The sequence below is a fragment of the Pithys albifrons genome, chromosome 2 (assembly GCF_047495875.1).
Source record: "Pithys albifrons albifrons isolate INPA30051 chromosome 2, PitAlb_v1, whole genome shotgun sequence".
NCBI lineage: Eukaryota > Metazoa > Chordata > Aves > Passeriformes > Thamnophilidae > Pithys > Pithys albifrons.
Window position 1 is genome coordinate 23,097,872 of NC_092459.1, and position 18,740 is coordinate 23,116,611.

The window sequence follows — 18,740 nt, forward strand, 5'->3', positions numbered from 1 at the left end:
GTTTATAACAGCAAATTTCAGCTCTCTCAGAGCTAAATTGAGAGGGATTTCATGACAAGGATCTATGAACAAGCTAGTGAGTGCTTGGAGCTTTTCTAAACTGTCTTTACGGAGGGACAAAATCAGTTCATCCCCTTTAAAGGTACAGAAGTAGGCAGAGCAAGAGACCATTTTGGCTTAAGTGTAAGCTTCTGAGTCTGCTCAAACGTAAAGAGCTCCAGAGCTGGAAAAGCCAACAAACACTTGTTGAGAACTGCAAGGGCATTGCCAGTGTGTGCAGAAATGTGGACAGAAAAGCAAAAGCTAAGCTCACAGGGAAATTGGCAAGACATGTAAAAAACTACAATAAAGGGATAATTAAAAGATGCAGACTGGAAATTACACACAGATCCTCAGTCATACAGAAACAACCCTCCAGTAGGACTAATGGGATAACAAAACTACCACTACTTTTAAAATAGAAGCTTGATATACATGTTAATTTGATCAAATGAAATCATAACCAAAGCTACCAATCAGACTGGCTGAAATCAGGAGTTTTTTCTACAAGAAAGGAATTCTGGTTTTCCATTTGTATTCACTGCAGTCAGATGTCCTTCTGACTTGCTCTTATTTGGTTTTGGTTTTGCTTCCTCTCAGACTCACCATTCACACCATCATGCATGATACTGGAAAATGTGTCTTAAATGTGGATTTAAATTAGTGTGCAGTGTGGACAGCTCAGAAAGTTTCTATAAATATGCTGGGATCCTGATTCCTTCCTGACCTAGCAACTTTTCACTTCCAATTCTCAAAAAATAAACAGTGTGAGATTGAATGCAACAAATGAAGAGCTTTCTAGACTTTTTTTCCACCAATTCAATCAGTGGTCATTCACATGAGCAGTCTTACAGTGTGTACTGAGGAACATTTGTCTGGAGAGAAAACTTCATGAACAGTTTCATTTCTCAGGTCCATGTCAGTTGCTTTCAAGAATCCTTTTGGAGGTTTTTAGGCTAGATTTTATGAGATGCTAATGATTGCACTCCACTACAACCAAGGCTGTGGTTTGGCTAAGCTACTCACTGCAAGCACCCTTTCACAGCCACAGCTCTGGGCAGGCTGCAGCCACCAGACACAGTTGGCCACTTGGCATTCCCTGCCCTGCCCCACAGGCACCAGAAGCTCAGCAGAAAGGTGCTGCTCCAAGAGACAATGCTTTCTCTGAATAGAAAGACCCTGGAGAGGAAAAGCACAGCTGCCAAGTGGAACTATCCCTCCGTGTATTACAGGCATCACTCTTCTCTGCAAATTGCTCATCAAACTACCATCAGTTCTTTACAAAATTTTATTTTACCTTGAATGTCAAGCATATTACCAGTCTCTGATAGTAACAGAAAAACAACACATTAGAAAAAGTCATTTATGAAGCATCAGTTAAATTCAATACAAGACTCTACCTTAATTTAAGAAATGTCATGGGAACTGTGGCTTTGCTCTTTATGTAAAAGCAAGCAATAACAACTCTTAGCAAAGCTGACAATGAAAATTACACACAACTTGCTTAAAATGAAAGAGGAAACATCATAACAAACTTTCCAGCTGTTCAGCCACCAGCTAGACCTTTTCCCTTGTAAACCCACTTCTTCAACTTGGCAATGGAGTCCTTGAAGAGAAACAGCAAAGAATATATAACTTAATACTTCATTACACAGACCTGTTATATTAGGCTTGTGCAAACACTTTTAATCTTTAATTTTGTCAAATCATAGCTACAAGCCAGCTGTATCAGTCTTTTATTCTTTTTTTTTTTATTTTTAATACTATTTTCATGTAAGTTGAATCATCCACATGTAACCTTTCAACATTTAGTACCTGACAGCACCATCTTCAATAAAACCTTGGACCTTGACCCAGTAGTTCCACCCTTGCATTTCAGCTTAGTTTTAAGCAGAGTCCTGTGGCAAAAGAGGGGATATTTCTTCCACGATTATCCAGATATTTATCTTATTTTATAAGAATCTGATATATGTTTTCACTCACAGAACACCTGGAGCTATGACATATGAAATGTATGAAGTCAAAGCCAGCCACAGTCTTTGAAAACCAAATACTATATATGTTGGCTGCATGTGAAAAGCTTCACAGTAATTTATACCAATGCCATTTAAGAACTAATCCTGCTCAGTGGTGCTTCCAGCAATTTTGCAAAGGACTTCAGTGATAAAAAAAATGATAGGACACTTGAATACTAAATACCAAATTGTATAGTTAATTTTATTCCTATTAAAACTAATGATCGCCTTAAAATAGTTGATATTTAACCAGTGCAAGGTATAAAAAAATCATTGGAGTTTTGGAGTTTCTTGTCTAAATGAATGTATAACCTTTGGGATCATAATTTATAATGCTTGTAATGTCAGAGATACTTCCTTTTCTGCTTATGGGATTATTGCTGGTCACCTTCCTGAGATTTGAAAGACCATGAAAGACAAGCACCATACCTATTCTTCTAAATCATCATATCAAAATTAATAATTTGGTCCTTTTCTAAATGGATCTCTCCCCACAATTAGACTAAAACACAGTGATGGGTCACAAATTCCAGGGGGTCCAACTGGTCCTGGCATTCCTGGAGTACCACGATCTCCATCTTTACCAGGTTGCCCACGCTCTCCAGGACGTCCTTCCTTACTCATACCTGGCGGGCCTTCAGGACCTTAATAGCACACATGCAATAAACAAATACATTACTATTGAAATAAAAACAAGAGCAAGTACAGACCCACTCCCCTGCTCCCCATCCCCACTCTGGTGAAGCATGCAGATAGAGAAAACTTCCTTTCCTGAAAACAACACTTCTTGTCACAAATTGCTTATATGGTTATATACATAACATGACACCTTATTAAGACTTTTTAAAAGGATATGGAAAACACTTTAAATAAGAATAGCTTTTAAAGGAAAACATAAAAATTCACTTTAGTACTCAGTTATACTTTATCATATAATGTGAAACCACCATGGCATGAATCAGTCCCCCTATTTGGTTTTCTGGCTTTGAATCAGACCCTAATATCTCTTCCAAACACTCAACTCTGCATTTTGTATGCATACACTAGGTTAGGAAGAATATCTTCATTCACTAAGCAATGTTTACAAGTCACATAATGGTATCAGAGATCAGTTTTCAGATAATGGTTGATTTCAGGATTCATCAAGAAACAGCAGTCTTAAATACCAGTCTCTACAAGACCTGTCTTATAGCAATTATGTACTATATGACAATTTATAAGGCATGCAAGATAGAGACATTAACCCTAAAACATATATAGCAATTAAGGTATGTTTAAACTACCTTTTTCCAAATTATACCAGAATTTTTTTCTAAACCACATTTTAAAAAAATTATTAGCATGCACTGAATCTGCACAGCTGAACCATCCCTCACCTGGAGGTCCTGGAGGGCCTTGAATCCCAGGAAGCCCAATTCCTTGGTTGCCTTTTGCACCATTTTTCCCTGGCAGTCCTGTGAATTAGTAAACACAGGTACACCGTTGCACACTGTTTTCATCCAATGAACTAGGAAGTTAGCATTTGATAACATTTATTGAATAAATAACCCAATATTTTAAAAGCAAATAATGGGATGTAAAACAAGCATATTCTTGTAACCTGCACAGTGTGACTGGATTCTAATTTATCCTCATTTCTACTGAGTTTAGAGCTAATGCAGCACTTGTTAAGTAGACAGCTACTATAAGCTGACAGAATAGATGATAGGCAATTAAGAAATTTGCTGTCAGTGCCTTCCAACTGGCAAAGTTTTTAAGAAGCTGTATGAAGGAAGTGTAAGTTATTTACCATAGTCCATGTGGAATACAAAATATACAGACAATCTTCTACAACACGCAGCAGAATTAAAACTCCACCAAAAAATACTGAGAGGGTCAAAATATGAGCTCTCCTACACTAGTACAACCCAGTAAATTCAGTTTCTTCATAGAAACATATATCTGTTTTTCCAACTGTTATGGAGTAGCCAGACCTGTTAGTGTCTGCTACAGAGGAAAATTGCACATTCTCCTATTGGAGATGAAATTATACATGCCCTGCAGGCAAATTTCATCCAAAATGAATTTGATGTGCTAGGTCACAGTTAATGTCACAAAGAAAGTAAAAATTTACCAACCATTTGTCTTCTTACTCTTGGCACATAATTAATTAGCTGTACTTTATACAGCTTTCTTGATTATTTGGATGCTACCAGTTACCAAATTGTGGACTTCACCCAGTCTCTTTCTCTAGCTCCAGATTACATATGCATACTTAACATAAAGTCTGCAAATACATCACAGATCAGTTGGAATGCTTGGACAACTGGGTTACCTGAAAGCATATAGCTTATCTTGCTTAAAAAGAACCCAGAATATTTAAGAAAAGAATAAACAAAGGAGTAAAAATACTTTTGAGATAAAGAGAATGAAAGAACAAAAAGTGAGGAAATTAGGGGGAATCTAAAAGTTGTCACATGCCAAAAATCAGTGAAGATAAGTAGCCAGTGAATAAATACCATTCCTTAAAATAGCACATAGAAACTAGTTTGGAAGAAAACAAACCAGAAAACATGGAAATGCATTGAAATCCATGTCTAAGCATATTTGATCTAAAATATAATCTAAACACAGCTAGAAACGTTTACATGAGACTATGAACTCTTGACAAAGATCAGAACAATTTCACTACAGTAGACAACACTGGCTGTCATGTTGCATTCTTGTAATTTCTCTTCCTCTGTCATTTGAAAGCAGTGAAACATGCACACTACAGCATGTTCACAGTTATACTTTGTCACACAAGCCCAGCTATTGTCTTACTCCACACTGCCACTAATCCATGCAAAAGCAGGAGAAAACCAAGTCCATTAGCACCGTGACACGTGCTCACAGTACCTCTTGTCCCGCGAGCCCCAGGGCGGCCTGGGATGCCCATCAGCCCCGGAATGCCATCATTCCCTGGCAAACCAGGAAATCCTCTTGGGCCCTCAGGGCCTCTTGGACCTGGTGGCCCTGGAAGTCCTGCAGGAGCACCTTGGGACTGACAATGGTTACAGTTTTGCAGTCTTCCACTCTGGAGGATGGCAGGCAACTGGGCTGAGACAATTCAAACAAAAAATTGCTTAGAGTGTTGTAACAATAGAAGTATTGCCCCCTACCCATGAATAAAGAGATTTTCCTCTCTTTGGAGAATATGATCCCTTTAGGAAGTAAGATGGCAAAGTATGGAACCTGTGGTGTGGAAACATATTTCCACACATGTGGGAAAACAAGTGATAAATCACCAATATGGAACTTGCTTTCTTGAAAGCATCTCTATCATTATCAGGAAACTTCTTTAACACTTCAAACAAGGAAAGAAAAGTAAAGAGGTTTTCAAACTTACTTCTCAGTACATCTGAACACACCTGTCGAATAAATTCTTCTGAAAATTCTCGTGCCTGAATTCAACAGAGAAGAATTAAAATAAGAGAGCATACATTTCTTTGTGCTTTTTAAGGTACTCAAAATGACAAGTTTCAGATCCTCTACATACGGGTTTTCCGTCTGATCCAGGTGGTCCTGGGGGTCCTCTATCTCCTGGCTGACCTCTGAGACCAGGAGGTCCAACCAAACCCTGGACACCAGATTCTCCTTTTTGTCCACTGCTGCCTTGAATGCCTGGATCTCCTTTCTCACCTTTCTGGAATGAAAAATCAATGAACAGCCAGTTGTGTCTGCACAGATCATTTGTAAGCTAGATAGCACCACGCAAACATATTCTGAGAAAATCTTTATTGATGATCTTCATAAATTAATATAAGTTGTCACTGAAAATTAACTTGATGAGATGTATTGAATTTTCCAGATTCTTTGGTAACTGTTTCAGATACAATTACCAAATATAGCTAGAAATAACTTATCTTTTTCAACTTTAAGGAACCATTTTACCTACTAATTGAGATTTAAAAAATAGTATTCATTATTAACATATGGAAGGAAAGGCTTTATTCATTCTTTCCTGAGAATTAGAAATCTTTTTCAAAGTATGTTAAATTCCTTAGAAGGCTGGAAAAAAGAGGGGTGAATTCTGGCATCACTTAAGTTCTTGGAAACTTGCTGTAATAACCCAACCCTTTACCTTATGTCTATCATATATAAGACAAAGAAAAAACAGCTTGATTTGAGTTAGGAATCTTTTTCTTCCTTTTTTTCATCTGATTGATAATAACTGTATTCCATTTGCTTCACTGGAAAAGATTAAAATAATACTGGAAAACATTTTGATATATATTCATCAAAGCAATGGTTCTATGTATGGAATTACCTACTGCAATAGTTTATGTGAAACTCTTTCCCTGCTCTGGAGCCAACACAACATCTGTACAATGTAATTTGGTGTGTGCCCAAGATTAAAGTCAGTATACTCCATTTGCTCCCTGGTGAGTTTTTTCCTTCCATTTTTGCACAGCTTCTGCTTAATGTTATCAGTTACTTCAAAATTTTCTTTTACCCTTTCCAGCTATTCTAGATGGAACTGTGGGAACAGGACTATTACATATGTCAAAACTTACTGAAACAAATAATAGAAGTTTAAGAATATTCATGCATACAGTCTTCATAGACTTACACTGAATTTTAAATGGTTGTATTTATATTATTTTGTCTAATTTTCTATATTATTTATCAAAATTCTTCACATCACAAAAATTCAAAGCTTCCTGGCTTAGTCTAAATTAGTAACAATGTCCAGAATTCTGCACATTAATTACTACAGGGCAGCAACCTGCAAATTCAGTATCAGATTGCCCAGTTTTATGCAGAGAGATAGCCACTAAAATCAGAAAGGCAGTTTACACACTTAAAAAAAACCAAAACAGAAATGAGACAAGCATCAGTCAGGTGCCTAAGAGTACTACTGTAGAGATGGTCCAACAGTACAATGCCAGGCATAACCTGAACAGCAGTCCATACCTTCAAAAGTTATACACAAATTCACACCTTTTTCCAAGGTTTTAATAGTATTTTATTTTCTTGATATTGGCATCTTGAATGTTGTAGTCACAAATAATTGATCCTCTTAATTACATCAAGTAGCTTTGTACTTGTTCGTTTCTATTACATAATTACAACGGTGGGAGTTTTTTGTTTAACATGGTCAGCAAGGCTCAGAGATAAACACATGGAGCATATATAGCTGCCTATGGCTATATTAGAATATACGTACTGAGAGCTGAAAATCATGCTGTTTTTAATAGGTAGGAGTTGTTTGGGGTTGTTTTTTTTTAAAATTTTAATTACTTTTACAGCTATGGACTAACTTTACACAAAAGACATCTGACTTGCAAATTTATCTATTTTAACTAAATGTTAAAGGGGCTAGAAAGCATTAATAACCAATGAATATATTGGGGAAAATGGCATCTACTGCAGAAAAACATTAGAGGCAAGAAGCCAATATGAAAGCACCGGGACAAATCATTGGAAACAGCAGAAACTGCCTGAAGAACTTGCCAAAAAGCAAATGAAACTGCAGAGGGAACGTTTTCTGCAATATGTCTTGATCTTCTAATGTTCAACCACATCCCATGCATGGCCTTGTTTGTTGATCCTTGTTATTGGCAAAGGAAGTTTTTAAAAGGGAAAAGCTCAGTAAGTGCTGAGAATTACAGGCTGAGGAAACTTTTTATTGAGGATTCAGACTCTAACAAAACCCATTCTTTATGAAAATAAAAAAATAAACTAATTTTATAGGTTTGATAAGAAAACACAATGACATCATTATACAGTAATGTATACCAAGCAAATTATTAAAAGGAATTCTCAGTAGAAATATACTATTGCCATGATTTAAAATATTTAAAGAGACCAGTTCAATAGTATACAAGGAATCTTATACCAATTCTGGCAATGATTTCTCAAAGCACTTATAAGTCAAACTGTAATTTAAGTATTTCATAGAACCACAGCAGTTTATATTTTAAAATGCATAAAGCTATTTAATTATCAAGGCTGGGCTTCCACTTAATGAATCCAGCTGTTGATATGCAACAATGCTTTAATGAAATGCGCTGAACAAAGAAATCTCTAAATAAATTCGAAGGAGAACCAGATTAATGGGACAGTATGTACTCTGATTTTGTTAGATATTGAAATAAATTAAAAAACCCCAACAAAATCAATCTTTTAAATATCAATTTTTAAACAACGTGCGACACAAAGATTAAAGGTCTAGCCACGAATATATCTACATTAGCCAAAAACAGGGAAAAAAGATGAAAATTATGGGACTTCTAAATTATTCTGGAGAACAAATGCTTCACAGAATCACAGAATGCTTTGAGTTGTAAGCGACCTTAAGGATCATCTGGCTCCAAACCTGCTGCTGTGGGCAGGGAAACTTTCCACTAGAGCAGGTTGCTCAGAGCCCTGTCCAGCCTGGGCTTTAACACTTGCCCTTATGCCCCTCAAGTTTTAGGCTGAGCTGAATTATTGCTTTATAGACTTAGTAGCAAAGAGAAAACATTCTACCTTGCATGTTCTAAGTCAGTCTCAAAAAACAGAAACCACTGAAAAAAAAACTTTGTAAAGGCTTTGCTATAATCCTTTCCATTAGCTTCGAAATAAAGGCACACAAAGAAATCTCACTGGTGACAGATAAAACAGATAAACAGATAATTCCTTACTACTGGCTTTTACAGAAGCTGAAAGTAGAGTATATCAGCACAGCTCAAAAGGAATTAGGCAGATTCAACCCTGATACTAAATGCAGTGGTCTTTAGCTTATATGCTCCCAATTTTTGGACTGCCAAAAAGAAGGGGAAGAGATACAAGAAGAAGGATCTTCGTTATGTATTCTGTTCCTTAATTTTATAACATGCCTTTAATTATTGGTTTCTGCTGAATAATACTTTGAGTAGGATTCTGAATATTGATGAATATATTTTTATTTTTCAGTGACCATAGAATCTCTGGATTGTTTTTTCTTTAGTTATTTTCTTTCCTCAACCAGTTTTTTCTCTTTTATTTTTGTTGGTTGGTTTGTAGGCTTTTCAATTCTCTGGAAATATATTTGACTTTAATTATTTTTTTAAATATTTCATTTAACGAAATATGTATTTCATTATGTCTCTTTTTAACTAATACTTCTTTCTCTTCTCTGATATTTCTCAATTAATTTCTCTTCTGTTACTTATAGGCATGTGAGAACAGAAGCAAGACTGTAAACACACATTTTACAGATCACATAATTTGTTGAAACAAAGGAAATCATTTTATAGTACTATATTCACCATCACAAAAATACTTACCTCTCCTCGTTCTCCCCTCAATCCTTCTACTCCCTTTAAGAAATAATATGATAAAAAAATTTAAGAAGCAGGCTGAGCCAAATTACTTGGAATCCTTTGTTTTCAATAATTAACCAAAATGTCAGTTTTTAAAGATTCTGCAATTACTATTGTACAAAAAAATAAAACTGCATATAATGATGAAAAATTTATATCATGGTGAGCGAAAACTTCACTAATACCTTTACTATTATATACCGAGAGGATAAGTTTGGAATATATCATACATATCACAAACAAATAAACATAATATAGAGACAAAACCTTATTCACTTTACAAAACGCAAAAGAAATAAAATTTGATGTTCTGGCAAAAGGTAATTCCTGATTCTATCTGTTTAATACTGTCTTACTAGGCAGAAATTAATTTCAGAGCCTTCCAAATACAAACTCAGTGATAAGCCAGATTTTGGATGCTGGCAAATGATGTCATGATGTCAAGATGGCAGTTCACTTTTCTGATACATTTTATGGGCAAGGGAATCTGTATTGTATCTTTAAGAAGTCTTGGAGTCTTGAGAAACCTTGGAAAGACCTAGCATTGTCTACTAGAAGTATATGAATGTCTGATTTTTTTGGTTGCTGACCAAATTAGAAAAGCATGGGAAACAATTTTAGACACAGCCTGCATTATTTTTTTCAGATTTCCCCAAAAAAAGAAAACAAGGAATAGCTATTCAGTTGCATCAGTCTATCTGAAAAAAAAATGTTTTCTTTTACTATCAATCACTTTGTTTTACCTCATGATTAAAATAATAAATATATGAAAAATTGTCCATTATTTGCTAAAAAGAAAAAAACAGCAAGATTTATTTGTAAAATGTTAGAGCAGGAGATTACATTTTGTTAAAATCAATGACTAGTCTTTTAGTTTAACCTATTTCTTTTTTTAAAAATCTGCTCAGCTTCAATACTGAACAACTGTTAACCTGTATATCCCTTAGAGTGTTAACTAACATACAGTCCAAATCTCCTGCCCAAACTCAGTGGGAATCAGCTCTTTCTGGCTAGACAGGCAGCTGTATCGATGTAATTCTGAAAAAAGCAACTGTGTCTTCCTTCCAAGTCTAGTTTTAGATATGTACCTCTAACAAATACTTCTCTGTTTACACACCACATAGAGTATGCAGTTACAAGAGTTTATAAATACTAACAGTTATTTTCTGTGGTATAACAAGATAGCCAACTATGACACAATCCGAATACACTGGCCCGGAGTTAAAGAGAAACAACTGCATCTCACTGCTTTGCAGCTGAAAGAGGAAACATCTGCAATTTATGAGCACAGAAGATGTCAGTATCTCCCAGTATAGTCTAGGAGGTAATGAACTACATGAAAGTGTAGCTGGTACATGCAAAATCTTAACATTTCAAGTATTACTCTTATAACCTTTACATAAAATCCACTTTGTGCCGTTATTTGCATTCTATATTATTTCTAGGTATTTTGTAAAAATATTCTATAATTAAGGTTGTAATACAATATTAAAAAAGAAATTAACTTTTTCTCAGATAGAATATTCCAGAACCACAGAAACACGTTGATTGGAAGTAAATTCCTCGGGTTCAGCTTCCTTTGCAGAACAGATACAACTTGATCAACTCAACACATGGACCAGACAGGTTTTGCCACAATGTCTGTGAGCAGCTCCGGTGTTTGAGCGCTCTCAAAGCAAAAGGCTTTTCCTGTATAGCAAGTTGGAATTTTCTGCATTCCAACTCATGTGCATTTCCTGTCATCCTTCCAGCATGCACAGCTGAGAAAAGTGTGGCTCCATCTTCTCTGCATGTGTTTCATTTGTTATTTTTAAAATACTAGGATTGTTTAAGCGGTAATTTATACAACTATGTAATCATGTTGTACATAAATATATTTCAGCTGATGCAAAGACCTAGGCACATTGATGGAAGTAGTTTTAAGAAACAAATGTGAATCATGCTCTTGAACCAGAATCACTATCGCTCTCTTAAAACCAGGATCACTACTTTAACAGTACCTGTAATCCCGGATTTCCTTGTCTTCCTTTGTCTCCTTTTGGTCCCTTCAGAAAAGAAGCACATTTTCTTAAAATACACATTTATCTGGTACATATAATTAAACTATCAAAAATAACACAATTAATTAAACCCTAAAACCTCATCCTAACCAGGACAAATGAATCTGAAGAGTTACTCTTCAAGAGAGCAGAAACAGTGCAAAAGAATACAATTTCTACTCTGAACTCAGAGGAACCAAGTCACAATCTAAGAAGTGACATAAAACTCTTCTTTTTCCTGTGAGTATTTCCATGATTTTACATAACAAGAAGGAAAATTCCACTTATTACAGTACAGTAGGTAGGCAGAGGCCAGGTGGTGTTACTTTGACTATGACTGTTGCTTGTGATCCCACAGTGCCTGAGGCAGGTGGGGACAGAAATTATCCTGTGACAGTCTGAGCAATGTCCGAGCCCCTCAGGACAGCAGCACAACCTGTATCCCCGAGCCTGAAATATTGCTGGGACCACACAGCTCTGTGCCAAATGCCAGTAGCCTACTCAGGCCCTTAGAAAAACAGCTGGAAGTTCATACAGCTTATATTGGGAACATAAAGTTACTGCTGCTATTCAAGCAAAGTTCTTGTAGAGCTTAATCTTATAACAAAACAAAATTGTCTGAACTAACACCTAAGACTTGTATTAATAGTGTCGCCAGATGATCTCATGAGAAACAAAACTGATATACCTGGATACCGCTGTCACCTTGGTTTCCTTTGTCCCCCTGTGAAATATTAGAAGAAAAATCTCTACTTTAACATGATTCATCTCAAAGACATGCAGTCTGTGTTTTAATTTAACACAGTAATTACAAGAGAAGCATCCAATAGCTTTTATTTATACTGAATGAAAATCAATCACTTCATCCCCATGTAGACGAACACTGAGAAAACTCCAGAAAGCTATACTAAAAAAGGGATTTGTCATCAAAAGAACTATCAAAAATAAAAATGAATACTCACATACAAAGTAAAGAATTTAAAAATACAACACGATGAGGTGGGGAAAAAAAAGCTAAATTATAAACAGCAGTAAAGAGGAGATTTTCACCATGGCAAATATTTTTCTGATTGAAAAACTCAGAACATAAGAAGATATTTATGCCAGCTGTATTTGGTATTTGTATTGTACTTTTCTTCCTGAATAATTCAAAAGTTTGCCATACTTACGACATGTAACTCCAGTTAATTTTCATCTTCATATAAAATTAATGACTTCTGCAAAAGCTTTTTCAGTAAAAATTTAGAGAAGTTTCATAAATTTTAACAAAATCACCTTTTATAAAATCAGCATTATTGTCTTGGTACATGTACCTTACGTGACTCTTAGATATTGAAACTGAATATATAGAGATAATGAAACTAATTAAATCGTTGCTATGATACTGACTTCAGTCACTTTTCCATTGAGCTTCAGCAAGTTCTGAAAGAGTCTAGGTAGGAAATTTTGGTCTTTTTGTGCTCTGCAGATCCCTGTTTTGAAACTGGTCAGAAGACTAGTTTTTCTACATCTTATCTTGGAAAATATAACTAACTTTTGATCATCTAGCCTCCATTGAACAGGGACTTGCTTCAGTTCTCTAAAAGTAGGTATTTAAGATGCTCTAGGCAGTGCAAGTCATCTCCATATAGGTGTCTAGTGACACGTGAAGTACTCTAGTAGACACAAGATATGTGTACATGTCTGGCATATACAATACTGGACATACAGGAACCCTGTGCCCTTCTGGAGCAGAAGCTGAAGTCTACTGGAGTGTTTCTGTATGGGATTTTCATAAATATTTAATTACAACACCACCCTCCTGACGTACTGCCTCTTTACCCCTCAACTTGTCTTTCCTTATGGAAGTGAAATGCCTGATTCATCTCTGTTTCTGTAATGCTGCTGTAATGCTGTATTGGATCTGGATGAAAGGGAGTTCATTCTCCCCACAGCAGCCCCATAGTGCTGTGCTTTGCATTGATGGCTAGAAAAGTGCTGATAACACACCAGTGTTTTGGCTACTGCTGAGCAGAGTTCCCACAGCATCAAGGCTGTCTCTCCAAATCCTCCCCTTCACCAGTAATCTTGAGATGGGCAACATCTTGGGAGGACACACAAATGAAGGGTAGGTGGAGAATGGATTGAGAGCAGCCCTGGAGAGAAGGACTTGGGGGTGTTGGTGTATGAGAAGCTTGACGTGACCTGGCAATGTGCATTTCCAGCCCAGAAAGCCAATCGTATCCTACGCTGCATCAAAAGCAGTGTGGCCAGCAGGTCAGGGGAGGTGATTCCCTGCCCTTACTGTACTCTCAGGAGACTCCACCTGCACCCAGCTCCAGGGCCTCCAGCATAAGAAGGATGTAGACCTGCTGGATCAAGTCCAACAGAGGGCCATGAAGATGAACACAGGGCCATGAAGATGATCAGAGAGCTGGAAAACCTCTCCCATGAAGACAGACAGAGAGTTGGTGTTGTTCAGCCTGGAGAAGACTTCAGAGAGACCTTAGAGCAGTCTTCCAGTCCCTCAAGGGGTCTTCCAAAAAAAGATGGAGAGGGGCTTTTCACAAGGGTCTGTAGTGATAGCACAAAGGAGAATGGCTTTAAACTGACAGAGGGCAAGTTTAGATGAGATATTAGGAAGAAATTATTGTGAGAGTAGTAAAGCTCTGGAACAGCTTGCCCAAAAAAGTTGTGGATGCCCCAACCCTACAAGTATGCAAGGCCAGGTTGGATTGTGCTTTGAGCCACCTGGTCTAGTGGAAGGTGTCCCTGTCCTCAATAGGAAGGTTGGAACTAGATTATCTTTAAGGTCCCTTTAAACCCAACCCTTCTGTGATTCTATGACACAGCCAGAACAGCTGACCCAAACTGACCAAAGGGATATTCCATACTATATGATGTCTGGTCTGCAATAAAAGCTGAGGGAAAGACGAGGGGAGGACATCATTCTAACGACATTTGTCTTCCATAGAAACCTCAATGTGTACTGAAGACCTGCTTCCTAGGAACTGACTGGATAACACATGCAGATGGGAAGTAGAGAATAAATATTTTGTTTTACTTTGCTTCTGCACATGGCCTCTCCTTTTGGTTTATTAAACTGACTTTATCTTGACCCATGTGGTTTTTTCCAATCTTATGCTCTCAACACACCGTCCTGCTGAAGAGTGGAGTGATAGAGCAGCTTGGTGGGCACCTGGCATCCAGCCAAGGTCAACCCACCACAGATGCCTTCAGGAGGCACATATTATTGCTTTAAATGTGTACACCTGTTATCTAATAATAATTACATATTTAGATAAAGGATTTTGTTAAATAATGACCACTTATAAGAAAAGCACTTCCAATAAAAGATGCAATTAATGTAAAACTGGAAAAAAATACTTACTTTTATACCCTGGATACCAGGAATGCCTGGGTAGCCTGGTTCACCTGGAGCACCTGGTACTCCTAGTTCTCCCTGAGTAATACAATAGCTCTGTGTCAGTGATGTGCTGTGTGTAAAAACATATATTGCGTGTTTTCTCAAGGCCACGTGATACACTTTGGCTATCATACTTTGAAATTTTGTAACTGAAGATGTTTGAAATGTCTGGAGAATTCATGAAAGGGATGTTAAATACAGAAAAGCCACAAAAGGGAGTCCTAATTCTTAATATCATTTTCCCAGTATCTATTTTTATTAATTTAAATACAGTTGATGTTGATGTTTCAAAATCACACAAAAAATACTATCTGAAATACTGGCAATGTTTGCAGGTTTGAACTTAATGAACAACTGACTTAGTAAAATCTATATAAAATTAGTAAAAATAAGTCATCAAATGGATTCTGATGCAATTTAATGCTAACTACTGTTTTACTGTGAAATGAACACCTTGTAATACAGTAAATAAATCCCTTCTTTAACTGGAATACTTCTGGAACCATATTTACCTTGGCACCTGCCGATCCTGGTTTCCCCTGTATTCCCGGTTCGCCTTTATCACCCTGTATGACAACATAAGAGTGTGGCTGATATACTATGCTCTGTCACATGTGTTATAGTATGACTAGAAACAAAAACGGACACTGTTGAGAAACTGACTCTTAGAAATAGGCACAGGTAGTGACTGAAAGGCTAAAGTTCTACTCCCTTACAGAAAGCCTGAAGTTGTAGTTTTCCCTGAGGAAAGATGAGATACTGATGACAAAATGTGATTTTCCAGCCTCTATTCACCTGTCCCATCCCTGGCTCATTTCCTTTGCCCAGTCACACCATGTTTGTGCATACTCACTTCACATTTCCATCATATAATTTAATAAAACTCTGAGAAGCCTAGGATCTCTCCAAGGAAAATTATTTATTTATGTTTTGGCTTTTATTGTAGCCTATTGAATTAAGAATATATTTAGCATGAGGATTTTCATTAAAATCTAAAACTTATTGACTACTTCATGATGCTCTTCTGTAAAAATGAGCTTATTAAGAATGATTCTCTAAGAACCAGCTTATATTCCGAATGAAATACAAAAAACCCCCACATTTTTCACAAAAAAAAAGCGCGCCACTTAATTTTTAGTAATTTTGTAAGTTTTTAATCTTCTTGACAATAGCAATCTGATCACTTACAAAAACGCTACCTTCAATATACAATTTTAAATAAATGCATACATACTTTCAGATATAAAATAAGGTATGGGTGGAAATGGATCTAAATATAAATACAAAGTCTGGGAGTTGGATTCTATGCTCCTAAATATTCTCTAGGACACACCATTCAGTGTTTCATTGCCAAAACTCATCTTGGATTAAATTAAAAGGTTGCACTAACTAATATGAATTTATAACATTTATTTTAACTTCTGAGAGCATGGGTCAAATTAGTTGTTGCTGTAGCTGCAGTACAATCAATAAAGTTACATCTAAAATAAATTTGGTTCCTTGGGTGGAAAAAACAACATGTAACATTATTTAACATAATGAAAATATAAATAAATGTAACACAGGAAGAAAGTCCAGATATATACTGAGAATTATCTGGCTCCCAGCATAGCAGAACATCTTCTAGGGCTGCAAAGCTGAAACCAAGTGTCATGACCATTTCTGCAATTGTTCCAAACCTCATGGGATGACAGCCACCAACTACTGAGTTATATTAACCTCTCTTGAGACTGAACTATCAAAGAAAATAATAAAGACAAACTCATACAGCTACTCACCAATATTCAATATACAAAAAAACCTAACTGCAAAATCCTGGCCTTTTATCATCTATAAAGCAGTCATTATCAAAGTCACATGAACACAGATACTTACCTTAGCCCCAGGAACTCCAGGTAAACCAAGTGAGCCTTCCGGTCCCATCAAACCCTATTTATTTATGAAAAAGGCAGAGATATTTCTGTACTAAAATAGAGGAATAATGGCTTCAGTAGAGTACTAGTAGTATCATTATCTCTATAATGAAATAAGCAGGAAATATAATGTCTTTCATCATATTATATACTATATAGGCTATAGATCGGATACATTACAGTGCATTATTAAGACCTTCTATAGTCTAATGAAGGGCTACTGTGCAATGAAACAAAACTTATACAGAAAAAGGGGACAGTGCTGTCATGGAACACTCCTGAGGGAAAAGACTCTGCAACTCAAAATATAGTTTGTAACACATCCTTAGCCATAATTTAAAGTAAGACAGAAGTTTCCTGGTTTACATTTAGAGTTTTCAAAACCAGCAAAATATATGTGGCACTTTTTAATTCTCTCTATTCTTTCTGACTGACTGTCCCTCAAAGATTGCCATGCCTTGACTACTTTTGCAAGCTCTGTGATTTATCAGGAGCAGTCAACTTTGGGGGCAACACATTTGCATCTTTTCCAGAATCTGCAAAGTGGAACTGTTCGTTCAAGAACCCAATAGTTTCTGCCATTTCTTATCATGATGTTTCAGCACATGAGCAAAGTCAGAGCATCGCTAAAACTTTCCCTTGGACTCCTCAAATGAAATCATGTTGATAAGGGCCTGTTTAGCTGTCTTTGTTCCATACATAAAGAAGAACTAAAAGATATTAAATCATCACAGAGTTGATGTGCTTCTTTCTGTTTAAAGCCAGTCTCAGGCTGCAAGCATCAATAAAACCAATAGAATACCATTGTTTTATTTGGACTTGTATAAATACTCTGAAATACAATCTGCTATAAGAGTGTGTTTAAGACAGTACTAAATAAAAGCGTGGGAATACAGAAAGTCAAACAACTATTAAGGCTTGGAAATCTAAATCTAACTTGTCAGAGATTAAATTTTATCCATTATTCCAACTGATAATATTTTCAAAATCCATTGTTATTACTGTTATTTAATTTTTGCTTTCATATTAATCCAAACAACCACCTTCCATTTAACACTAAATGATAGAAACAATTCACTCTCATGACATTATCTCAGACCTCTTTTAAAGATTACATTTAAACCAAAACATATGTACTTTGTTACACAGATTAAAACTGAGCTTTGAAAAAAAATAAAAAAATCCTTTTTAGTTTCTTTGCTAAAACTTCTGCAAATTGAAGAGAAAATTCAGACTATCTGAAACAACAAGTAATTCTCTGTAGCCAGAGTTTTCAGGATTTTATCAGTTTTCTGGTATTTCACCCATGTTTTACTATTAAATAGAAATTAATAGAGATTAATTACAGATTAATTCCATTTTCTTTGCTGCTGTATGGTAAGAAAGCACTGGTCACCAAAATTTTCCATCAGTAAATATAACAACTTACTCTTTAGGCCAGAGACACAGATCTGTGAATACAAATAAACTATATCATGCAGAAGACTAAGACTTGAGTAACTTTGCTACCAATGTTCTTCAGTCTAAGACTTTTTCTGCTCAGTCAATTGCACATGAAAAAAATCCATCAAACTTCAATTTTTCTAAATTAACTGATATCATAGATTGAATCATTTCCAACACTTTCCTGAACTTTGAAGATTAGATATGCTTCTTCTTACTTATACAGAGAATCAGCCTTTTTATTGAAAATGATGCAGCTGATCTAGTGTAATCTATTATTTGGTAAACAAAGGGTTGCTATACCCTACCCCATTTCTTTCATGATTTTGGAACACAATTACCAATTCCTCTCCAGATGGATTAAAGTTTCTGAGGACTGCTTACACTCATAACCTAAGAGACTGTGTATTCCCATTAACCATTTGCTTATGGACTGTGTTCAGCACCGACTTTGTTACAAGACTACTTCACTTCACTTGGGTTTGTAACCTAACTTTGATTATATTAATGCTGTCTTAATTCACTTGTACATTAGATCTGCTTCTTCAGTTTTTCTCTTTTTATTTACATAGGAAACT

The 18,740-nt window shown here is 36.1% G+C and overlaps 1 protein-coding gene across 1 annotated transcript in view; it reads right to left on the reverse strand.

Moving 5' to 3' along the window:
* Positions 1–1,253: 1,253 nt before the first annotated feature.
* COL21A1 (collagen type XXI alpha 1 chain) overlaps positions 1,254–18,740 on the reverse strand; it is a 100,072-nt gene continuing 82,585 nt past the window's right edge. Inside the window, exons 20-30 of the mRNA XM_071547821.1 lie at positions 16,682–16,735; positions 15,319–15,372; positions 14,771–14,842; positions 12,089–12,124; positions 11,362–11,406; positions 9,326–9,358; positions 5,572–5,718; positions 5,422–5,476; positions 4,932–5,132; positions 3,431–3,508; positions 1,254–2,698 (exon numbers count right to left, since the gene is read on the reverse strand). Of these exons, the coding sequence (XP_071403922.1) occupies positions 2,511–2,698; positions 3,431–3,508; positions 4,932–5,132; positions 5,422–5,476; positions 5,572–5,718; positions 9,326–9,358; positions 11,362–11,406; positions 12,089–12,124; positions 14,771–14,842; positions 15,319–15,372; positions 16,682–16,735 (963 nt within the window). The 3' untranslated portion in view covers positions 1,254–2,510. The remainder of the gene's footprint in view (positions 2,699–3,430; positions 3,509–4,931; positions 5,133–5,421; positions 5,477–5,571; positions 5,719–9,325; positions 9,359–11,361; positions 11,407–12,088; positions 12,125–14,770; positions 14,843–15,318; positions 15,373–16,681; positions 16,736–18,740) is intronic.